General features: G+C 42.5%; 1 protein-coding gene across 3 annotated transcripts in view; it reads right to left on the bottom strand.

Moving 5' to 3' along the window:
- LOC139754196 (neurotrypsin-like) overlaps positions 1 to 26,719 on the bottom strand; it is a 108,205-nt gene that overhangs the window by 69,299 nt on the left and 12,187 nt on the right. For 2 of the 3 annotated variants that reach the window (XR_011713852.1, XM_071671409.1), the window contains exon 3: positions 999 to 1,076. Coding sequence is in view for 2 of the 3 variants with exons in the window: in XM_071671409.1 (XP_071527510.1) it covers positions 999 to 1,076 (78 nt within the window). In the remaining variant the exon portion in view is untranslated. Of the gene's footprint in view, positions 1 to 998; positions 1,077 to 3,859; positions 3,938 to 26,719 lie in introns of all 3 variants that reach the window. The other variant, XM_071671408.1, reaches the window with a different exon arrangement.

The raw sequence follows: 26,719 nt of genomic DNA, 5'->3' as shown, positions 1-26,719 counted from the left end.
ATACTGTAGCCGAAGCCAGGAACTCATTTTATCGACTATCCCCTAAGGGAGGATGAACAGCTGGGTTAACTGTGTACTGGATGTCATGACCAGGATTCGAACCCATGTGGACTCGCCCCTCGGGTACCCCGTGAATGCGTCACGATCAGAAACGCTACCTACTGCATCACAGAAGTGTACTGTGACGAAACCGCTCTACATACCCAACGTGGATACCTGGCACAACATACCACACTCAACATGCTAACCGCATCCAACATGTACACCGTAGCCTAGTTGATCACAAGAATCATATTGCTCACCATACTCAACATGCCTATCACACTCAACATGCTTCACACATCCAACATTTATATCCCACTTAGCATGCTCACCACATGATTAATGAAACCAGCTAACCGACCACATTCATGATAATCCTCTCACCAACATACCCACCTCACTAACTTGCCCACCTCAGCCAGCATGATCACCCTACATATTCACCACAAACACCATCATAGTAACATCACCAACATGCGCACCATCATAGTAACCTCACCAACATGCCCACCTCAGCCAGCATGATCACCCTACATACTCACCACACGCACCATCATAGTAACCTCACCAACATGCCCACCTCACCTAACCTGCTCAACACGCCGAAAATGGGTACCAAACCCAAAATCAACTCACGCAGCTTGTTCACCACACTCAGCATACGCACCACACCAAACACACGCACCACATCCAACATACGCATACGCACCACACCCAACACACGCACCACATCCAACATACGCGCCACGCCCAACATACTCACCACATCCAACATATGCACCACGCCCAACATTCGTAGCACATCCAACGTACGCACCACATCCAACATACGCACCACATCCAAAATACGCCCCACATCCAAAGTACGCACCACAACCAACAAACGCACCGCATCAAGCATACGCACCACACTCAACATGGTCAACATATTCAACAGGTTCATCAGCGCCACTTACCTCAACGTTGCCCTCATGTGGTCCTCGTCCTCCTGACAGACGCACGCGACCCACATTCCCTCCACCGCTCCGCTGCACCTGAATACCACTGTTATTAATAACTCGGTGCTAGAATATGAATATATATATATATATATATATATATATATATATATATATATATATATATATATATATATATATATATATATATATATATATATATATATATATGTATATATATATATATATATATATATATATATATATATATATATATATATATATATATATATATATATATATATCATAAACATAGTGAAAGTGGCAGCATAAACGTAGCAGTAAGCGTTGGTCACGGTGCCGTTTGCGTAATATATTTGCGTCATGTACATAGTATTAACGGCGTCATGTGTGAAGAATAAATACCATCATTCGTGTAGTAAAACTGACGTCATATCTTTAATATCAATGACCTCATATGTGTAGCATAAAAGGCGTCACATCTAGCATAAATTGCCTCATGTGCGTAAATATACTTATATATACATATATGATGCAAATGACTGGGAGATATATAAAAGAAAGATGCAGGATATCAAGAGAAAGGTGCAAGAGGTGAAAAAGAGGGCAAATGAGACTTGGGGTGAGAAAGTATCATTAAATTTTAGGGAAAATAAAAAGATGTTTTGGAAGGAGGTAAACAAAGTGCGTAGACAAGAGAACAAATGGGAACGTCGGTGAAGGGGGATAATGGGGAGGTAATAACAAGTAGTGGTAATGTGAAACGGTGATGGAGTGAGCATTTTGAAGATTTGTTGAATGTGTTTGATGATAGAGTGGCAGATATAGGGTGTTTTGGTCGAGGTGGTATGCGAAGTGAAAGGGGCAGAGAGAATGATTTGGTAAAAAGAGAAGAGATACCGAAAACTTTGCGGAAGATGAAAGCCGGCAAAGCGGCAGGTTTGGATGGTATTGCAGAAGAATCTATTGAAAAAGGGGGTGACTGTGTTATTGACTGGTTGGTGTGGATATTTAGTGAATGTATGGCTCATGGTGAAGTGCCTTAAGATTGGTGGAATGCATGCATAGTGCCATTGTACAAAGGCAAAGGGGATAAAAGCATAAGTTTGTTGAGTATTCCTGGGAAATTATATGGGAGGGCATTGATTTAAAGGGTAAAGGCATGTACAAAACATCAGATTGGGGAAGGGAAATGTGGTTTCAGAAGTGGTAGGGGATGTGTAGATCAGGTGTTTGCTTTCAAGAATGTATGTGAGAAATACTTAAAAAAAAAAATGGATTTGTATGTAGCATTTATAGATCTGGAGAAGGCATATGACAGACTTGATAGAGATGCTCTTTGGAAGGTATTAAGAGTATATAGAGTGGGATACAAGTTGCAAGAAGCAGTGAAAAGTTTTTATCGGGGATGTAAGGCATGTGTACGAGTACGAAGAGAGGAAAGTGATTGGTTCTCAGTGAATGTCAGTTTGCGGCAAGGGTGCTTGATGTCTCCATGGTTGTTTAATTTGTTTTTTAAGGGGTGGTTAGGGAGGTAAATGCAAGAGTTTTGGAGAGAGGAGCAAGAATGCAGTCTGTTGTGGATGAGAGGATTTAGGAAGTGAGCCAATTGTTGCTCGCTGATGATACAGCGCTGGTGGCTGGCTCGGGTGAGAAACTGCAGAAGCTGGTGACTAAGTTTGATCTGTTTCCTTGCGCTACCTCGCAAACGCGGGAGACAGCGACAAAGTATAAAAAAAAAAAAAAAAAAAAAAATATATATATATATATATATATATATATATATATATATATATATATATATTTTATATATATATATATATATATATATACATATACTGTAGCCGAAGCCAGGAACTCATTTTATCGACTATCCCCTAAGGGAGGATGAACAGCTGGGTTAACTGTGTACTGGATGTCATGACCAGGATTCGAACCCATGTGGACTCGCCCCTCGGGTACCCCGTGAATGCGTCACGATCAGAGACGCTACCTACTGCATCACAGAAGTGTACTGTGACGAAACCGCTCTACATACCCAACGTGGATACCTGGCACAACATACCACACTCAACATGCTAACCGCATCCAACATGTACACCGTAGCCCAGTTGATCACAAGAATCATATTGCTCACCATACTCAACATGCCTATCACACTCAACATGCTTCACACATCCAACATTTATATCCCACTTAGCATGCTCACCACATCCAACATGATTAATGAAACCAGCTAACCGACCACATTCATGATAATCCTCACACCAACATACCCACCTCACTAACTTGCCCACCTCAGCCAGCATGATCACCCTACATACTCACCACACGCACCATCATAGTAACATCACCAACATGCGCACCATCATAGTAACCTCACCAACATGCCCACCTCAGCCAGCATGATCACCCAACATACTCACCACACGCACCATCGTAGTAACCTCACCAACATGCCCACCTCACCTAACCTGCTCAACACGCCGAAAATGGGTACCAAACCCAAAATCAACTCACGCAGCTTGTTCACCACACTCAGCATACGCACCACACCCAACACACGCACCACATCCAACATACGCATACGCACCACACCCAACACACGCACCACATCCAACATACGCGCCACGCCCAACATACTCACCACATCCAACATATGCACCACGCCCAACATTCGTAGCACATCCAACGTACGCACCACATCCAACATACGAACCACATGCAAAATACGCCCCACATCCAAAATACGCCCCACATCCAAAGTACGCACCACAACCAACAAACGCACCGCATCAAGCATACGCACCACACTCAACATGGTCAACATATTCAACAGGTTCATCAGCGCCACTTACCTCAACGTTGCCCTCATGTGGTCCTCGTCCTCCTGACAGACGCACGCGACCCACATTCCCTCCACCGCTCCGCTGCACCTGAATACCACTGTTATTAATAACTCGGTGCTAGAATATGAATATATATATATATATATATATATATATATATATATATATATATATATATATATATATATATATATTTTTTTTTTTTTTTTCATACTATTTGCCATTTCCCGCGTTAGCGAGGTAGCGTTAAGAACAGAGAACTGGGCCTTAGAGAGAATATCCTCACCTGACCCCCTTCTCTGTTCCTTCTTTTGGAAAATTAAAAAAAACAAGAAAGGGGAGGATTTCCAGCCACCCGCTCCCTCCCCTTTTAGTCGCCTTCTACGACACGCAGGGAATACGTGGGAAGTATTCTTTCTCCCCTATCCCCAGGGAAAATATATATATATATATATATATATATATATATATATATATATATATATATATCATAAACATAGTGAAAGTGGCAGCATAAACGTAGCAGTAAGCGTTGGTCACGGTGCCGTTTGCGTAATATATTTGCGTCATTTACATAGTATTAACGGCGTCATGTGTGAAGAATAAATACCATCATTCGTGTAGTAAAACTGACGTCATATCTTTAATATCAATGACCTCATATGTGTAGCATAAAAGGCGTCATATCTAGCATAAATTGCCTCATGTGCGTAAATATACTTATATATACATATATGATGCAAATGACTGGGAGATATATAAAAGAAAGATGCAGGATATCAAGAGAAAGGTGCAAGAGGTGAAAAAGAGGGCAAATGAGACTTGGGGTGAGAAAGTATCATTAAATTTTAGGGAAAATAAAAAGATGTTTTGGAAGGAGGTAAACAAAGTGCATAGACAAGAGAACAAATGGGAACGTCGGTGAAGGGGGATAATGGGGAGGTAATAACAAGTAGTGGTAATGTGAAACGGTGATGGAGTGAGCATTTTGAAGATTTGTTGAATGTGTTTGATGATAGAGTGGCAGATATAGGGTGTTTTGGTCGAGGTGGTATGCGAAGTGAAAGGGGCAGAGAGAATGATTTGGTAAAAAGAGAAGAGATACCGAAAACTTTGCGGAAGATGAAAGCCGGCAAAGCGGCAGGTTTGGATGGTATTGCAGAAGAATCTATTGAAAAAGGGGGTGACTGTGTTATTGACTGGTTCGTGTGGATATTTAGTGAATGTATGGCTCATGGTGAAGTGCCTTAAGATTGGTGGAATGCATGCATAGTGCCATTGTACAAAGGCAAAGGGGATAAAAGCATAAGTTTGTTGAGTATTCCTGGGAAATTATATGGGAGGGCATTGATTTAAAGGGTAAAGGCATGTACAAAACATCAGATTGGGGAAGGGAAATGTGGTTTCAGAAGTGGTAGGGGATGTGTAGATCAGGTGTTTGCTTTCAAGAATGTATGTGAGAAATACTTAAAAAAAAAAATGGATTTGTATGTAGCATTTATAGATCTGGAGAAGGCATATGACAGACTTGATAGAGATGGTCTTTGGAAGGTATTAAGAGTATATAGAGTGGGATACAAGTTGCAAGAAGCAGTGAAAAGTTTTTATCGGGGATGTAAGGCATGTGTACGAGTACGAAGAGAGGAAAGTGATTGGTTCTCAGTGAATGTCAGTTTGCGGCAAGGGTGCTTGATGTCTCCATGGTTGTTTAATTTGTTTTTTAAGGGGTGGTTAGGGAGGTAAATGCAAGAGTTTTGGAGAGAGGAGCAAGAATGTAGTCTGTTGTGGATGAGAGGATTTAGGAAGTGAGCCAATTGTTGCTCGCTGATGATACAGCGCTGGTGGCTGGCTCGGGTGAGAAACTGCAGAAGCTGGTGACTGAGTTTGATAAAGTGTGTGAAAGAAGAAAGCTGAGAGTAAACGTGAATATGAACAAGATTATTAGGTATAGTAGGGTTGAAGGGGAAGTCAATTGGGAGGTAAGTTTCAATCCAGAAAAAACTGAAGGAAGTGAAGTGTTTTAGATATCTGATATTGGATTTGGCAGCGGATGGAACCATGGAAGTGTGGAAGGCGAGAACATCATCTCAGAAAGCAAAAATGGGTTGTGCAAGGTGAGAACATTACCTCAGAAAGCAAAAATGAGTATGTTTGAAGGAATGGTGGCTCCAACAATGTTATATGGCTGAGAAGCGTGGGAATGTTGTGCGGAGGAGGGTGGATTTGCTAGAAATGAGATGTTTAAGGACAATGTGTGGTGTGAAGTGATTTGATCGAGTAAGTAATGAAAGGCTAAAAGATATGTGTGGTAATGAAAAGAGTGTGGTTCAGAGAGCAGAAGGGGGTGTATTGAAATAGTTTGGTCATATGGAGAGAAAAAGGAAACATTGACAAAGAGGATATATGTGTCAAAGGTAGAGGGAACGAGAAGTGGGAGACCGAATTTGAGGTGGAAGGATGGAGTAAAGAAGATTTTGAGCGATCGGGGCCTGAACAAGCAGGAGGGTGAAAGGCGTGCAGGGAATAGAGTGAATTGGAACGATGTAGCATACCGGAGTCGACGTGTTGTCAATGGATTGAACCAGGGCATGTGAAGCGTCTGGGGTAAACCATGGAAAGTTCTGTGGGGCCTGGGTGTCGAAAGGGAGCTTTGGTTTCGTTGCATTATACATGACAGCTAGAGACTGAATGTGAACGAATTTGGCCTTTGTTGTCTTTTCTTAGCGCTACCTCAGCGCGTGCGGGGGAGAGAGTTGTCATTTCATGTGTGTCGGGGTGGCGACGGAAATGAATAAAGGCAGCAAGTTTGAATTATGTACATGTGTATATTTGTATATGTTTGGTATGTATATATATGTAGACGTTGAAATGTATAGGTATGTACATGTGCGGGTGTGAACTTGCATATATGTACATGTGTATGTATGTATACAAGGAGACTTGTGTGAGGAAGTACCAGGAGAGACTGAGTACAGAATGGATAAAGGTGAGAACAAAGGATGTAAGGGGAGTGGGGGAGGAATGGGATGTATTTAGGGAAGCAGTGATGGCTTGCGCAAAAGATGCTTGTGGCATAAGAAGCGTGGGAGGTGGGCAGATTACAAAGGGTAGTGAGTGGTGGGATGAAGAAGTAAGATTATTAGTGAAAGAGAAGAGAGAGGCATTTGGACGATTTTTGCAGGTAAATAATGCGAACGAGTGGAAGATGTATAAAAGAAATAGGCAGGAGGTCAAGAGAAAAGTGCAAGAGGTGAAAAAAAGGGCAAATAAGAGTTGGGGTGAGAGAGTATCATTAAATTTTAGGGAGAATAGAAAGATGTCTTGGAAGGAGGTAAATAAAGTACGTAAGACAAGGGAGCAAATGGGAACTTCAGTGAAGGGCGCAAATGGGGAGATGATAACAAGTAGTGGTGATGTGAGAAGGAGATGGAGTGAGTATTTTGAAGGTTTTTTGAATGCGTTTGATGATAGAGTCGCAGAAATAGGGTGTTCTGGTCGAGGTGGTGTGCAAAGTGAGAGGATTAGGGAAAATGATTTGGTAAAAAGAGAAGAGGTAGTAAAAGCATTGGGGAAGATGAAAGCCGGCAAGGCAGCGGGTTTAGATGGTATGGCAGTGTAATTTATCAAAAAAGTGGGTGACTGTATTGTTGACTGGTTGGTAAGGTTATTTAATGTATGTATGATTCATGGTGAGGGGCCTGAGGATTGGCGGAATGTGTGCATGTTGCGATTGTACAAAGGCAAAGGGGATAAGAGTGAGTGCTCAAATAACAGAGGTATATGTTTGTTGAGTATTCCTGGTAAATTGTATGGGAGGGTACTGATTGAGAGGGTGAAGGCATGTGCAGAGCATCAGACTGGGGAAGAGCAGTGTGGTTTCAGAAGCGGGGGAGGATGTGTGGATCAGGTGTTTGCTTTGAAGAATGTATGTGAGAAATACTTAGAAAAGCAAATGGATTTCTATGTAGCATTTATGGATCTGGAGAAGGCATATGATAGAATTGATAGAGATGCTCTGTGGAAGGTATAAAGAATATTTGGTGTGGGAGGCAAGTTGTTAGAAGCAGTGAAAAGTTTTTATCGAGGATGTAAGGCATGTGTACGTGTAGATAGAGAGAAAAGAGATTGGTTCTCAGTGAATGTAGGCTTGCGGCAGGGGTTTGTGATGACTCCATGGTTGTTTAATTTGTTTATGGATGGGGTTGTTAGGGAGGTGAATGCAAGAGTTTTGGAGACAGGGGCAAGAATGCAGTCTGTTATGGATGAGAGAGCTTGGGAAGTGAGTCAGTTGTTGTTCGCTGATGATACAGCGCTGTTGGCTGATTCATGTGAGAAACTGCAAAAGCTGGTGACTGAGTTTGGTAAAGTGTGTGAAAGAATAAAGTTGAGAGTAAATGTAGATAAGAGCAGGGATATTAGGTACAAAAGGGTTGAGGGTCAAGTGAATTGGGAGGTAAGTTTGAACGGAGAAAAACTGAAGGAAGTAAAGTGTTTTAGATATCTGGGAGTGGATTTGGCAGCGGATGGAACCGTGAAAGCGGAAGTGAATCATAGGGTGGGGGAGGGGGCGAAAATTCTGGTAGCCTTGAAGAATGTATGGAAGTCGAGAACATTATCTCGAAAAGCAGAAATGGGTATATTTGAACAATACGACAATCTTGTATGGTTGCGAGGCGTGGGCTATGGATAAAGTTGTGCGCAGGAGGGTGGACGTGCTGGAAATGAGATGTTTGAGGACAATATGTGGTGTGAGATGGTTTGATCGAGTAAGTATTCATAGGGTAAGAGAGATGTGTGGTAATAAAAAGAGTGTGGTTGAGAGAGCAGAAGAGGGTTTTTTGAAATGGTTTGGTCACATGGACAGAATGAGTGAGGAAAGATTGACCAAGAGAATATATGTGTCAGAGGTGGAGGGAACGAAGAGAAGTGGGAGACCAAATTGGAGGTGGACAGACGGAGTGAAAAAGATTTTGAGTGATCGGGGCCTGAACATGCAGGAGGGTGAAAGGCGTGCAACGAATAGAGTGAATTGGAACGATGTGGTACACCAGGGTCGACGTGCTGTCAGTGGATTGAACCATGGCATGTGAAGCGTCTGGAGTAAACCATGGAAAGTTGTGTGGGGCCTGGATGTGGAAAGGGAGCTGTAAATATATACATGTATATATATATATATATATATATATATATATATATATATATATATATATATATATATATATATATATATATATATATATATATATATATATATATATATATATATTCATTTTATATTTATTTATTTTGCTTTGTCGCTGTATCCCGCGTTAGCGAGGTAGCGAAAGGAAACAGACGAAAGAAATGGACCAACCCACCCCCATTCACATGTATATACATACACGTCCACACACGCAAATATACATACCTATACATCTCAATGTGCACATATATATACACACACAGACACATACATATATACCCATGCACACAATTCACACTGTCTGCCTTTATTCATTCCCATCGCCACCTCGCCACAAATAGAATACCATCCCCCTCCCCCCTCATGTGTGCGAGGTAGCGCTAGGAAAAGACAACAAAGGCCCCATTCGTTCACACTCAGTCTCTAGCTGTCATGCAATAATGCCCGAAACCACAGCTCCTTTTCCACATCCAGACCCCACACAACTTTCCATGGTTTACCCCAGACGCTTCACATGCCCTGATTCAATCCACTGACAGCACGTTAAACCCGGTATACCAAATCGTTCCAATTCACTCTTTTCCTTGCCAGCCTTTCACCCTCCTGCATGTTCAGGCCCCGATCACTCAAAATCTTTTTCACTCCATCTTTCCACCTCCAATTTGGTCTCCCACTTCTCCTCGTTCCCTCCACCTCCGACACATATATCTTCTTGGTCAATCTATCCTCACTCATTCTCTCCATGTGCCCAAACCATTTCAAAACACCCTCTTCTGCTCTCTCAACCACGCTCTTTTTATTTCCACACATCTCTCTTACCCTTGCATTACTTACTCGATCAAACCACCTCACACCACACATTGTCCTCAAACATCTCATTTCCAGCACATCCACCCTCCTGCGCACAACTCTATCCATAGCCCACGCCTCGCAACCATACAACATTGTTGGAACCACTATTCCTTCAAACATACCCATTTTTGCTTTCCGAGATAATGTTCTCGACTTCCACACATTCTTCAAGGCTCCCAGAATTTTCGCAACCTCCCCCACCCTATGATTCACTTCCGCTTCCATGGTTCCATCCGCTGCCAGATCCACTCCCAGATATCTAAAACACTTTACTTCCTCCAGTTTTGCTCCATTCAATCTTACCTCCCAATTGACTTGACCCTCATCCCTACTGTACCTGATAACCTTGCTCTTTTTCACATTTACTCTTACCTTTCTTCTTTCACACACTTTACCAAACTCAGTCACCAGCTTCTGCAGTTTCTCACATGAATCAGCCACCAGCGCTGTATATGCAGCGAACAACTAATGACTCACTTCCCAAGATCTCTCATCCCCAACAGACTTCATACTTGCCCCTCTTTCCAAAACTCTTGCATTCACCTCCCTAACAACCCCATCCATAAACAAATTAAACAACCATGGAGACATCACACACCCCTTCCGCAAACCTACATTCACTGAGAACCAATCACTTTCCTCTCTTCCTATACGTACACATGCCTTACATCCTCGATAAAAACTTTTCACTGCTTCTAGCAACTTGCCTCCCACACGATATATTCTTAATACCTTCCACAGAGCATCTCTATCAACTCTATCATATGCCTTCTCCAGATCAATAAATGCTACATAGAAATCCATTTGCTTTTCTAAGTATTTCTCACATACATTCTTCAAAGCAAGCACCTGATCCGCACATCCTCTACCACTTCTGAAACCACATTGCTCTTCCCCAATCTCATGCTCTGTACATGCCTTCACCCTCTCAATCAATACCCTCCCATATAATTTACCAGGAATACTCAACAAACTTATACCTCTGTAATTTGAGCACTCACTCTTATCCCCTTTGACTTTGTACAATGGCACTATGCAAGCATTCCGCCAATCCTCAGGCCCATCACCATGAGTCATTTCTTTTTTTTTTTTATACTTTGTCGCTGTCTCCCGCGTTTGCGAGGTAGCGCAAGGAAACAGACGAAAGAAATGCCCCCCCCCCATACACATGTATATACATACGTCCACACACGCAAATATACATACCTACACAGCTTTCCATGGTTTCCATGCAGTTTCTCACATGAATCAGCCACCAGCGCTGTATCATCAGCGAACAACAACTGACTCACTTCCCAAGCTCTCTCATCCCCAACAGACTTCATACTTGCCCCTCTTTCCAAAACTCTTGCATTTACCTCCCTAACAACCCCATCCATAAACAAATTAAACAACCATGGAGACATCACACACCCCTGCCGCAAACCTACATTCACTGAGAACCAATCACTTTCCTCTCTTCCTACACGTACACATGCCTTACATCCTCGATAAAAACTTTTCACTGCTTCTAACAACTTGCCTCCCACACCATATATTCTTAATACCTTCCACAGAGCATCTCTATCAACTCTATCATATACCTTCTCCAGATCCATAAATGCTACATACAAATCCATTTGCTTTTCTAAGTATTTCTCACATACATTCTTCAAAGCAAACACCTGATCCACACATCCTCTACCACTTCTGAAACCACACTGCTCTTCCCCAATCTGATGCTCTGTACATGCCTTCACCCTCTCAATCAATACCCTCCCATATAATTTACCAGGAATACTCAACAAACTTATACCTCTGTAATTTGAGCACTCGCTCTTATCCCCTTTGCCTTTGTACAATGGCACTATGCACGCATTCCGCCAATCCTCAGGCACCTCATCATGAGTCATACATACATTAAATAACCTTACCAACCAGTCAACAATACAGTCACCCCCTCTTTTAATCAGATTCCACTGCAATACCATCCAAACCTGCTGCCTTGCCGGCTTTCATCTTCCGCAAAGCTTTCACTACCTCTTCTCTGTTTACCAAATCATTTTCCCTAACCCTCTCACTTTGCACACCACCTCGACCAAAACACCCTATATCTGCCACTCTATCATCAAACACATTCAACAAACCTTCAAAATACTCACTCCATCTCCTTCTCACATCACCACTACTTGTTATCACCTCCCCATTTGCGCCCTTCACTGAAGTTCCCATTTGCTCCCTTGTCTTACGCACTTTATTTACCTCCTTCCAGAACATCTTTTTATTCTCCCTAAAATTTAATGATACTCTCTCACCCCAACTCTCATTTGCCCTTTTTTTCACCTCTTGCACCTTTCTCTTGACCTCCTGTCTCTTTCTTTTATACATCTCCCACTCAATTGCATTTTTTCCCTGCAAAAATCGTCCAAATGCCTCTCTCTTCTCTTTCACTAATACTCTTACTTCTTCATCCCACCACTCACTACCCTTTCTAATCAATCCACCTCCCACTCTTCTCATGCCACAAGCATCTTTTGCGCAATCCATCACTGATTCCCTAAATACATCCCATTCCTCCCCCACTCCCCTAACTTCCATTGTTCTCACCTTTTTCCATTCTGTACTCAGTCTCTCCTGGTACTTCCTCACACAGGTCTCCTTCTCAAGCTCACTTACTCTCACCACCCTCTTCACCCCAACATTCACTCTTCTTTTCTGAAAACCCATACAAATCTTCACCTTAGCCTCCACAATATAATGATCAGACATCCCTCCAGTTGCACCTCTCAGCACATAAACATCCAAAAGTCTCTCTTTCGCACGCCTGTCAATTAACTCGTAATCCAATAACGCTCTCTGGCCATCTCTCCTACTTACATAAGTATACTTATGTATATCTCGCTTTTTAAACCAGGTATTCCCAATCATCAGTCCTTTTTCAGCACATAAATCTACAAGCTCTTCACCATTTCCATTTACAACACTGAACACCCCATGTATACCAATTATTCCCTCAACTGCCACATTACTCACCTTTGCATTCAAATCACCCATCACTATAACCCGGTCTCGTGCATCAAAACCACTAACACACTCATTCAGCTGCTCCCAAAACACTTGCCTCTCTTGATCTTTCTTCTCATGCCCAGGTGCATATGCACCAATAATCACCCACCTCTCTCCATCAACTTTCAGTTTTACCCATATTAATCGGGAATTTACTTTCTTACACTCTATCACATACTCCCACAACTCCTGTTTCAGGAGTATTGCTACTCCTTCCCTTGCTCTTGTCCTCTCACTAACCCCTGACTTTACTCCCCAGACATTCCCAAACCACTCTTCCCCTTTACCCTTGAGCTTCGTTTCACTCAGAGCCATGAGTCATACATACATTAAATAACCTTACCAACCAGTCAACAATACAGTCACCCCCATTTTTAATAGATTTCACTGCAATACTATCTAAACCTGCTGCCTTGCCGGCTTTCATCTTCCGCAAAGCTGTTACTACCTCTTCTATGTTTACCAAATCATTTTTCCTAACACTCTCACTTTGCACACCACCTCGACCAAAACACCCTATATTTGCCATACTATCATCAAACACATTCAACAAACCTTCAAAATACTTTCTCCATCTCCTTCTCACATCACCACTACTTGTTATCACCTCCCCATTAGCCCCCTTCACTGAAGTTCCCATTTGCTCCCTGGTCTTACGCTCTTTATTTACCTCCTTCCAAAACATCTTTTTATTCTCCCTACAGTCTAATGATACTCTCTCACCCCAATTCTCATTTGCCCTCTTTTTCACATCTTGGACCTTTCTCTTGACCTCCTGCCTCTTTCTTTTATACATCTCCCACTCATTTGCATTTTTTCCCTGCAAAAATCGTCCAAATGCCTCCCTCTTCTCTTTCACTAATAATCTTACTTCTTCATCCCACCACTCACTATCCTTTCTAATCAACCCACCTCCCACGCTTTTTATGCCACAGGCATCTTTTGCGCAAGCCATCACTGCTTCCCTAAATACATCCCATTCCTCCCCTACTCCCCTTACATCCTTTCTTCTCACATTTTTCCATTCTGTACTCAGTCTCTCCTGGTACTTCCTCACACAAGTCTCATTCGCAAGCTCACTTCCTCTTACCACCCTCTTCACCCCAACATTCTCTTCTTTTCTGAAAACCTCTACAAATCTTCATCTTCGCCTCCACAAGATAATGATCAGACATCCCTCCAGTTGCACCTCTCAGCACATTAACATCCAAAAGTCTCTCTTTCGCGCGCCTATCAATTAACACGTTATCCAATAACGCTCTCTGGCCATCTCTCCTACTTACGTACGTATACTTATGTATATCTCGCTTTTTAAACCAGGTATTCCCGATCACGACTCCTTTTTCACCACAGAAATCTACAAGCTTTTCACCATCTCCATTTACAACACTGAACACCCCATGTATACCAATTATTCCCTCAACTGCCACATTAATCACCTTTGCATTCAAATCACCCATCACTATAACCCGGTCTTGTGCATCAAAACCACTAACACACTCATTCTGCTGCTCCAAAAACACTTGCCTCTCATGATCTTTCATCTCATGCCCATGTGCATATCCACCAATAATCACCCATCTCTCTCTATCAACTTTCAGTTTTACCCATATCAGTCTAGAATTTCCTTTCTTACACTGTATCACATACTCTCACAACTCTTGTTTCAGAAGTAGTGCTACTCCTTCTCTTGCTCTTGTCCTCTCACTAACCCCTGACTTTCCTCCCAAGACATTCCCAAACCACTCTTCACCTTTACCCTTGAGCTTCGTTTCAGTCAGAGCCAAAACATCCAGGTTCCTTTCCACAAAAATACTACCTAACTCTCCTTTTTTCTCATCTTAGTTACATCCACACACATTTCGACACCCCAATCTGAGCCTTCGAGGAGGATGAGCACTCCCCGCGTGACTCCTTCTTCTGCTTCCCCTTTTAGAAAGTTAAAATACAAGGAGGCGAGGGTTTCTGGCCCCTCACTCCCGTCCCCTTTAGTCGCCTTCTACGACACGTGAGGAATGCAGGTTTGGATGGTATTGCAGTGGAATTTATTAAAAAAGGGGGTGACTGTATTATTGACTGGTTGGTAAGGTTATTTAATGTATGTATGACTCATGGTGAGGTGACTGAGGATTGGCGGAATGCGTGCATAGTGCCATTGTACAAAGGCAAAGGGGATAAGAGTGAGTGCTCAAATTACAAAGGTATAAGTTTGTTGAGTATTCCTGGTAAACTATATGGGAGGGTACTGATTGAGAGGGTGAAGGCATGTACAGAGCATCAGATTGGGGAAGAGCAGTGTGGTTTCAGAAGTGGTAGAGGATGTGTGGATCAGGTGTTTGCTTTGAAGAATGTATGTGAGAAATACTTAGAAAAGCAAAGGGATTTGTATGTAGCATTTATGGATCTGGAGAAGGCATATGATAGAGTTGATAGAGATGCTCTGTGGAAGGTATTAAGAATATATGGTGTGGGAGGCAAGTTGTTAGAAGCAGTGAAAAGTTTTTATCGGGGATGTAAGGCTTGTGTACGTATAGGAAGAGAGGAAAGTGATTGGTTCTCAGTGAATGTAGGTTTGCGGCAGAGGTGGGTGATGTCTCAATGGTTGTTTAATTTGTTTATGGATGGGGTTGTTAGGGAGGTGAATGCAAGAGATTTGGAAAGAGGGACAAATATGCAGTCTGTTGTGGATGAGAGAGGTTGGGAAGTGGTCAGTTGTTGTTCACTGATGATACAGTAGGGTTGAGGGTCAAGTCAACTGGGAGGTAAGTTTAAAGGGAAAAAACTGGAGGAAGTAAAGTGTTTTAGATATCTGGGAGTGGATCTGGCAGCGGATGGAACCATGGAAGCGGAAGTGAATGATAGGGTGGGGGAGGGGGCGAAATTTCTGGGAGCCTTGAAGAATGTTTGGAAGTCGAGAACATTATCTCGGAAAGCAAAAATGGGTATGTTTGAAGGAATAGTGGTTCCAACAATGTTGTATGGTTGCGAGGCGTTGGCTATGGATAGAGTTGTGCGCAGGAGGGTGGATGTGCTGGAAATGAAATGTTTGAGGACAGTATGTGGTGTGAGGTGGTTTGATCGAGTAAGCAATGTAAGGGTAAGAGAGATGTGTGGAAATAAAAAGAGTGTGGTCAAGAGAGCAGAGGGGGGCTGTTTTGAAATGGTTTGGTCACATGGAGAGAATGAGTGAGGAAAGATTGACCAAGAGGATATATGTGTCGGAGGTGGAGCGAACGAGGAGAAGTGGAAGACCAAATTGGAGGTGGAAAGATGGAGTGAAAAAGATTTTGAGTGATCGGGGCCTGAACATGCAGGAGGGTGAAAGGCGTGCAACGAATAGAGTTAATTCTATCGATGTGGTATACCGGGGTCGACGTGCTGTCAATGGATTGAACCAGGGCATGTGAAGCGTCTGGGGTAAACCATGGAAAGTTCTGTTGGGCCTGGATGTGGAAAGGGAGCTTTGGTTTCGGTGCATTATTACATGACAGCTAAAGACTGAGTGTGAACGAATGTGGCCTTTGTTGTCTTTTCCTAGCGCTACCTCGCACGCATGAGGGAGAGGGGGTTGTTATTCCATGTGTGGCGGGGTGGCGATGGAAATGAATAAACGCAGACAGTATGAATTATGTACATGTGTATATATGTATATGTCTGTGTGCGTATATATATGTGTGCATTGAGATGTATAGGTATGTATATTTGCGTGTGTGGAGGTGTATGTATATACATGTGTATGTGGGCGGGTTGGGCCATTCTTTCGTCTGTTTCCTTGCGCTACCTCGCTAACGCGGGAGACAGCGACAAAGCAAAATAAATAAAATAGATAAATAAATAAATATATATATATATATATATATATATATATATATATATATATATATATATATATATATATATATATATATATATATATTCCTATGAGTCCACGGGGAAATGAAACACGAAAAGTTCCCAAGTGCACTTTCGTGTAATAATCACATCATCAGGGGAGATACAAGAGAGCAATATAACAGTCAGTTGATACACATCGAAGAGACGAAGCTAGGACGGCATTTGTGATTATATGTGATGTGATTATTACACGAAAGTGCACTTGGGAACTTTTCGTGTTTCATTTTCCCCGTGGACTCATAGGAATATCTTGATCATTCGCAAAATTGTGATCCTTTCCAATATATATATATATATATATATATATATATATATATATATATATATATATATATATATATATATATATATATATATATTATTTTTTTATTTTCTTTATTATACTTTGTCGCCGTCTCCCGCGTTTGCGAGGTAGCGCAAGGAAACAGACGAAAGAAATGGCCCAACCCCCCCCCATACACATGTATATACATACGTCCACACACGCAAATATACACACCTACACAGCTTTCCATGGTTTACCCCAGACGCTTCACATGCCCTGATTCAATCCACAGACAGCACGTCAACCACGGTATACCACATCGCTCCAATTTACTCTATTCCTTGCCCTCCTTTCACCCTCCTGCATGTTCAGGCCCCGATCACACAAAATCTTTTTCACTCCATCTTTCCACCTCCAATTTGGTCTCCCTCTTCTCCTCGTTCCCTCCACCTCCGACATATATATCCTCTTGGTCAATCTTTCCTCACTCATTCTCTCCATGTGCCCAAACCACTTCAAAACACCCTCTTCTGCTCTCTCAACCACGCTCTTTTTATTTCCACACATCTCTCTTACCCTTACGTTACTCACTCGATCAAACCACCTCACACCACACATTGTCCTCAAACATCTCATTTCCAGCACATCCATCCTCCTGCGCACAACTCTATCCATAGCCCACGCCTCGCAACCATACAACATTGTTGGAACCACTATTCCTTCAAACATACCCATTTTTGCTTTCCGAGATAATGTTCTCGACTTCCACACATTCTTCAAGGCCCCCAGAATTTTCGCCCCCTCCCCCACCCTATGATCCACTTCCGCTTCCATGGTTCCATCCGCTGCCAGATCCACTCCCAGATATCTAAAACACTTCACTTCCTCCAGTTTTTCTCCATTCAAACTCACCTCCCAATTGACTTGACCCTCAACCCTACTGTACCTAATAACCTTGCTCTTATTCACATTTACTCTTAAGTTTCTTCTTCCACACACTTTACCAAACTCAGTCAGTTTCTTTGGCCTTCTACTTCCTGGAGCTGGAAGTATGACTGGTTCTCCCATTAGCTGGGCCACGTAATGCGTGTGTGGAGCCACTGTGTCATAATTAACAGTGTGCCCGTTGGCTGCTACAAGACAGACAGTCCGGGGTAAGCCATGGAAAGGTCTGTGGGGCATGGATGTTTGGTAGGGAGCTGTGGTTTCGGCGCATTACACATGTCAGCTAGAGAACGGATGTGAGCAGATGTGGCCTTTCTTCGTCTGCTCCTGGCGCTACCTCGCAGATATATATATATATATATATATATATATATATATATATATATATATATATATATATATATATATATATATATATATATATATATATATTTTTTTTTTTTTCATACGATTCGCCATTTCCCGCATTTGCGAGGTAGCGTTAAGAACACAGGACTGGGCCTTAGAGGGAAAATCCTCACCTGGCCCCCTTCTCTGTTCCTTCTTTTGGAAAATTAAAAAAAAAAGAAAAAAAAAAAAAAAGGGTCAGATTGGGTGTCTAAATGTGCGTGGATGTAACCAAGATGAGACGAAAAGAGAGATAGATAGTATGTTTGAGGAAAGGAACCTGGATGCTTTGGCTCTTGGTGAAACGAAGCTCAAGGGTAAAGGGGAAGAGTGGTTTGGGAATGTTTTGGGAGTAAAGTCAGGGGTTGGTGAGAGGACAAGAGCAAAGGAAGGAGCAGCACTACTCATGAAACAGGAGTGGTGGGAGTATGTGATAGAGTGTAAGAAAGTAAACTCTACATTGATATGGGTAAATCTGAAAGGTGATTATTGGTGCCTATGAACCTGGGCATGAGAAGAAAGATCATGAGAGGCAAGTGTTTTGGGAGCAGCTGAGTGAGTGTGTTAGTAATTTTGATGTACAAGACCGGATTATAGTGATAGGTGATTTGAATGCAATGGTTAGTAATGAGGCGTTTGAGGAAATATTTGGTGTATATGGGGTGTTCAGTGTTGTAAATGGAAATGTTGAAGAGCTTGTAGATTTGTGTGCTCAAAAACGACTGGTGATTGGGAATACCTGGTTTAAAAGAGGATATACATAAGCATACATATGTAAGTAGGAGAGATGGCCAGAGAGCGTTATCAGATTACGTGTTAACTGATAGGTGCTTGAAAGAGAGACTTTTGGATGTTAATGTGCTGAGAGGTGCAACTGGAGGGATGTCTAATCATTATCTTGTACAGGCAAAGGTTAAGATCTGTAGAGGTTTTCAGAACAGAAGAGAGAATGTTGGGATGAAGAGAGTGGTGAGAGTAAGTTAGCTGAGAAGGAGACATGTGTGAAGAAGTACCAGGAGAGACTGAGTGCAGAATGGAAAAACGTGAGAGAAATGGATGTAAAGGGAGTGGGGGAGGAATGGGATATATTTAGAGAAGCATTGATGGCTTGTGCAAAAGATGCCTGTGGCATGAGAAAGATGAGAGGTGGGCAGATTATAAAGGGTAATGTGTGGTGGGATGAAGAAGTAAAATTGATAGTGAAAGAGAAGAGATAGGCATTTGGACGATCTTTGCAAAGAAATAGTGCAAATGACCGGGAGATGTATAAAAGAAAGAGACAGGAGATCAAGAGAAAGATGCAAGAGGTGAAAAAGAGGGAAATGAGAGTAGGGGTGAGAGACTATCATTAGATTTTAAGGAAAATGAAAAGATGCTTTGGAAGGAAGCAAATAAAGTGCGGAAGACAAGAGAACAAATGGGAACATCGGTGAAGGGGGCTAATGGGGAGGTAATAACAAGTAGTGGTGATCTGAGAAGGAGATGGAGTGAGTATTTTGAAGGTGTGTTGAATGTGTTTGATGATAGAGTGGCAGAAATAGGGTGTTTTGGTCGAGGTGGTGTGCGGAGTGAGAGGGTCAGGGAGAATGATTTGGTAAACAGAGAAGAGGTACTGAAAGCTTTGCGGAAGATGAAAGCCGGCAAGGGGGAGGGTTTGGTTGGTAATGTAATGGAACTTAAAGATGGGGGTGACTGTGTTGTTGACTAGTTGGTGAGGATACTCAATGTATGTATGGCTCAAGGTGAAGTGCCTGAGTATTGGCGGAATGGATACCCTAGTGCCATTGTACAAAGGCAAAGGGAATAAAGGTGAGAGTTCAAGTTACAGAGGTATAAGTTTGTTGAGTATTCTCGGGAAATTATATCGCAGGGTATTGATTGAGAGGGTGAAGGCATGTACAATACATCGGATTGTGGAAGAGCAGTGTGGTTTCAGAAGTGGTAGAGGATGTGTGGATCAGATGTTTGCTTTCAAGAATGTGAGAAATACTTAGAAATGGATTTGTATGTAGCATCTATGAATCTGGAGAAGGCATATGATAGAGTTGATAGAGATGCTCTGTGGGAGGTATTAAGAGTATGTGGTGAGGGAGGCAAGTTGCTGGAAACAGTGAAAAGTTTTTATCGAGGATGTAATTCATGTGTACGAGTAGGAAGAGAGGATATTGATTGGTTCTCTGTGAATGTCGGGTGGCGGCAGGGGTGAGTGATGTCTCCATGGTTGTTTAATTTGCTTATGAATGAGGTTGTTAGGGAGGTGAATGTAAGAGTTTTGGAGAGAGGGGCAAGTATGCAGTCTGTTATGGATGAGAGGGCTTGGGAAGTGAGTCAGTTGTTGTTCGCTGATGATAAAGCATTGGTGGCTGATTCGGGTGACAAACCGCAGAAGCTGGTGACTAAGTCTGGTAAAGTGTGTGAGAGAAGAAACTGAGAGTAAATGTGAATAAGAACAAGGTTATCAGGCACGGTAGTGTGGAGGGACAAGTCAATTGGGAGGTAAGTTTGAATGGAGAAAAACTGGAGGAAGTGAAATGTTTTAGATATCTGGGAGTGGATTTGGCAGCGGATGGAACCATGGAATCGGAAGTGAGTCAGAGGATGGGAGAGGGCGAAAGTTCTGGGAGCGTTGAAGAATATGTGGAAGGTGAGAACTTTTTCTTGGAAAGCAAAAATGGGTATGTTTGAGGGAATAGCATTTTCAACAATGGAATATGAATGCGAGGCGTGAGCTATACATAGGGTTGTGCGGAGTGGAAATGAGATGCTTGAGGACAATATGTAGTGTGAGGTGGTTCGATCGAGTAAGTAATGAAAGGGTAAGAGAGATGTGTGGTAATAAAAAGAACATGGTTGAGAGAACAAAAGAGGGTGTATTGAAATGGTTTGGTCACATGGAGAGAATGAGTGAGGAAAGATTGTCAAAGAGGATATATGTGTCAGAGGTGGAGGGAAAGAGGTGAAGTGGGAGACCAGATTGGAGGTGGAAGGGTGAAGTGAAAATGATTTTGAGCGATCGGGGCCTGAACATGCAGGAGGGTGAAAAGCGTGCAAGGAACAGAGTGAATTGGAACGATGTGGTATACCGGGGTCGACGTGCTGTCAATGAATTGAAGCAGGGCATGTGAAGCGTCTGGGGTAAACCATGGAAAGTTTTGTGGGGCCTGGATGTGGAAAGGTGGCTGTGGTTTTGGTGCATTATACATGACAAATAGAGACTGAGTGTGAACGAATGTGGCCTCTGTTTTGTTTTTTGTTTTTTTTTCCTAGCGCTAACTTGTCAGTGTCTCCCGCATCAGCGAGGTAGCTCAAGGAAACAGAAGAAAGAATGGTCCAACCCACCCACATACACAGGTATGTACATACACGTGAACACACGCACATATAGATACCTATACATCTCAACGTATATATATATATATATATATATATATATATATATATATATATATATATATATATATATATATATATATATGTATACACACACACAGACATATACCTATGTACACATGTACCTAATTCATACTGTCTGCCCTTATTCATTCCCATCGCCAACACGCCACATATGAAATTGATGACCCCCTCCGCCCGCATGTGCGCGAGGTAGCACTAAGAAAAGACAACAAAGGCCACATTCGTTCACATCCAGTCTCTAGCTGTCATGTATAATGCACCGAAACCACATCCAGGCCCCACAGAACTTTCCATGGTTTACCCCAAACGCATCACATGCCCTGCTTCAATCCATTGACAGCACGTCGACCCCGGTATACCACATTGTTCCAATTCACTCTATTCCTTGCACGCCTTTCACCTTCCTGCATGTTCAGGCCCCGATCATAAAATCTTTTTCACTCCATCTTTCCACCTCCAATTTGGTCTTCCACTTCTCCTCGTTCACTCTACCACTGACACATATATCCTCTTTGTCAATCTTTCCTCACTCATTCTCTCCATGTGACCAAACCATTTCAAAATACCCTCTTCTGCTCTCTCAACCACACTCTTTTTATTGTCACACATTTTTCTTAGCCTTTCGTTACTTACTCGATCAAACTACCTCACACCACATATTGTCCTCAAACATCTCATTTCCAGCACATCCACCCTCCTCCGCGCAAGTCTATCTATAGCCCACGCCTTGCAAGCATATAACATTGTCGGAACCACTATCCCTTCAAACATACCCACTTTTGCTTTCCGAGATTACGTTCTCGCCTTCCACACATTTTTCAACGCTTCCAGAACTTTCGCTCCCTCTCTCACCCTATGACTCACTTCTGCTTCAATGGTTCCATCCGCCGCCAGATCCACCCTCAGATATCTAAAACACTTTACTTCCTCCAGTTTTTCTCCATTCAAATTTACCTCTCAATTGACTTGTCTCCCAACCCTAATGTACCTAATAACTTGCTCTTATTCACGTTTACTCTCAGCTTTCTTCTTTCACACACTTTACCAGACTCAATCAACAGCTTCTGCAGTTTCTTACCCGAATCAGTCACCAGCACTATCATCAGCGAACAACAACTGACTCACTTCCCACGCTCTCTCATCCACAATAGACTGCATACTTGCCCCTCTTTCCAAAACTTTTGCATTCACCTCCCTAACAACCCCATCCATAAACAAATTAAACAACCATGGAGACATCAAGCACCTCTGCCGTAAACCGACATTCACTGAGAACCAATCACTTTCCTCTCTTCCTACTCGTACACATACCTTACATCCTCGATAAAAACTTTTCACTGCTTCTAACAACTTGCCTCCCACAATATATATCCTTAATACCTTCCACAGAGCATCTCTATCAGCTCTATTATATGCCGTCTCCAGATCCATAAATGCTACATATAAATCCATTTGCTTTTCTAGGCATTTCCCACATACATTCTTCAAAGCAAACACCTGATCCGCACATCCTCTACCACTTCTGAAACCACACCGCTCTTCCCCAGTCTGATGCTTTGTACATGCCTTCACCCTGTCAGTCAATACCCTCCCATATAATTTCCCAGGATTACTCAACAAACTTATACCTCTGTAATTTGAGCACCCTTTGCCTTTGTACAATGGCACTATGTAAGCATTCCGCCATCCTCAAGCACCTCACCATGAGTCATACATACATTAAATAACCTTACAATCCAGTCAACAATACAATTACCCCCTTTTTTAATAAATTCCACTGCAATACCATCCAAACCTGCTGCCTTGCCGGCTTTCATCTTCTGCAAAGCTTTTACTACCTCTTCTCTGTTTACCAAATCATTCACCCTAACCCTCTCACTTTGCACACCACCTCGGACAAAACACCCTGTATCTGCCACTCTATCATCAAACACATTCAAAAAATCTTCAAAATACTCACTCCATCTCCTTCTCACATCACCACTACTTGATATCACCTGCCCATTAGCCCCCTCCACTGAAGTTCCCATTTGTTCCCCTGTCTTACGCACTTTATTTACCTCCTTCCAAAACATCTTTTTATTCTCCCTAAAATTTAATGATACTCTCTCACCCCAACTCTCATTTGCCCTCTTTTTCACCTCTTGACCTTTCTCTTGACCTCCTGCCTCTTTCTTTTATACGTCTCTCGGTCATTTGCATTATTTCCTTGCAAAAATCGTCCAAATGCCTCTCTCTTCTCTTTCACTAATAATCTTAATTCTTTATCCCAACACTCGCTGCCCTTTCTAATCTACCCACCTCACACGCTTCTCATAACAAAAGCATCTTTTGCGCAAGCCATCACTGCTTCCCTAAATACATCCCATTCCTCCCCTTCTCCTCTTACGTCCTTTGTTCTCACCTTTTTCCATTCTATACTCAGTCTCTCCTGGTACTTCCTCACAAAAGTATCCTTCCCAAGCTCACTTGCTCTCACCACTTTCTTCACCCCCAACATTCTCTCTTCTTTTCTGAAAACCTCTACAAATCTTCACCTTCGCCTCCACAAGATGATGATCAGACATCCCTCCAGTTGCACCTCTCAGTTCATTAACATCCAAAAGTCTCTTTCGCACGCCTATCTATTAACACGTAATCCAATAACGTTCTCGCCATCTCTCCTACTTACATACGTATACTTATGTATACCTCTCTTTTTAAACCAGATATTCTCAATCACCAGTCCTTTATCACTAATCTGCAAGCTCTTAACCATTTCCACTTACAGTACTGAACACCCCATGTACACCAAATATTCCCTCAACTGCCACATTACTCACCTTTGCATTCAAATCATCCATCACTATAACCCGGTCTCATGCATCAAAACTACTAACACACTCACTCAGCTGCTCCCAGAACACTTGCCTCTCATGGTCTTTCTTCTCATGCCCAGGTGCAGAGGCACCAATAATCACCCATCTCTCTCCACTCTCCATTCACTTTCATTTTTACCCATATCAATCAAGAGTTTACTTTCTTACACTCTTTCACATTCTCTCACCACTCCTGTTTAAGGAGCAGTGTTACTCCTTCCCTTGTTCCTTTCCTCTCACCAACCCCTGACTTTACTCCTAAGACATTGCCAAACAACTCTTCCCCTTTACCCTTGAGCTTCGTTTCACTCAGAGCCAAAACATCCAGGTTCCTTTCCTCAAACATACTACCTATCTCTCCTTTTTCCTGATCTTGGTTACATCCACACACATTTAGACACCCCAATCTGAGCCTTCGAAGACGATGAGCACTCCCTGCGTGACTCCTATTTCCCCTTTTAGATAGTTAAAATACAAGAAGGGGAGGTTTTCTAGCCCCCCCGCTTCCGTCCCCTTTAGTCGCCTTCTACGGCACGTGAGGAATATATATATATATATATATATATATATATATATATATATATATATATATATATATATATATATATATATATATATATATATATATTTTTTTTTTTTTTTTTTTTTTTTTTTTTTATACTTTGTCGCTGTCTCCCGCGTTTGCGAGGTAGCGCAAGGAAACAGACGAAAGAAATGGCCCACCCCCCCCCCCATACACATGTACATACACACGTCCACACACGCAAATGTACATACCTACACAGCTTTCCATGGTTTACCCCAGACGCTTCACATGCCTTGATTCAATCCACTGACAGCACGTCAACCCCTGTATACCACATGACTCCAATTCACTCTATTCCTTGCCCTCCTTTCACCCTCCTGCATGTTCAGGCCCCGATCACACAAAATCTTTTTCACTCCATCTTTCCACCTCCAATTTGGTCTCCCTCTTCTCCTCGTTCCCTCCACCTCCGACACATATATCCTCTTGGTCAATCTCTCCTCACTCATTCTCTCCATGTGCCCAAACCATTTCAAAACACCCTCTTCTGCTCTCTCGACCACGCTCTTTTTATTTCCACACATCTCTCTTACCCTTACGTTACTTACTCGATCAAACCACCTCACACCACACATTGTCCTCAAACATCTCATTTCCAGCACATCCATCCTCCTGCGCACATCTCTATCCATAGCCCACGCCTCGCAACCATACAGCATTGTTGGAACCACTATTCCCTCAAACATACCCATTTTCGCTTTCCGAGATAATGTTCTCGACTTCCACACATTTTTCAAGGCTCCCAAAATTTTCGCCCCCTCCCCCACCCTATGATCCACTTCCGCTTCCATGGTTCCATCCGCTGACAGATCCACTCCCAGATATCTAAAACACTTCACTTCCTCCAGTTTTTCTCCATTCAAACTCACCTCCCAATTGACTTGACCCTCACCCCTACTGTACCTAATAACCTTGCTCTTATTCACATTTACTCTCAACTTTCTTCTTCCACACACTTTACCAAACTCAGTCACCAGCTTCTGCAGTTTCTCACATGAATCAGCCACCAGCGCTGTATCATCAGCGAACAACAACTGACTCACTTCCCAAGCTCTCTCATCCCCAACAGACTTCATACTTGCCCCTCTTTCCAGGACTCTTGCATTTACCTCCCTTACAACCCCATCCATAAACAAATTAAACAACCATGGAGACATCACACACCCCTGCCGCAAACCTACATTCACTGAGAACCAATCACTTTCCTCTCTTCCTACACGTACACATGCCTTACATCCTCGATAAAAACTTTTCACTGCTTCTAACAACTTGCCTCCCACACCATATATTCTTAATACCTTCCACAGAGCATCTCTATCAACTCTATCATATGCCTTCTCCAGATCCATAAATGCTACATACAAATCCATTTGCTTTTCTAAGTATTTCTCACATACATTCTTCAAAGCAAACACCTGATCCACACATCCTCTACCACTTC

The sequence above is a fragment of the Panulirus ornatus genome, chromosome 16 (assembly GCF_036320965.1).
Source record: "Panulirus ornatus isolate Po-2019 chromosome 16, ASM3632096v1, whole genome shotgun sequence".
Lineage (NCBI taxonomy): Eukaryota > Metazoa > Arthropoda > Malacostraca > Decapoda > Palinuridae > Panulirus > Panulirus ornatus.
This window is presented reverse-complemented; position numbering and strand designations above follow the sequence as displayed.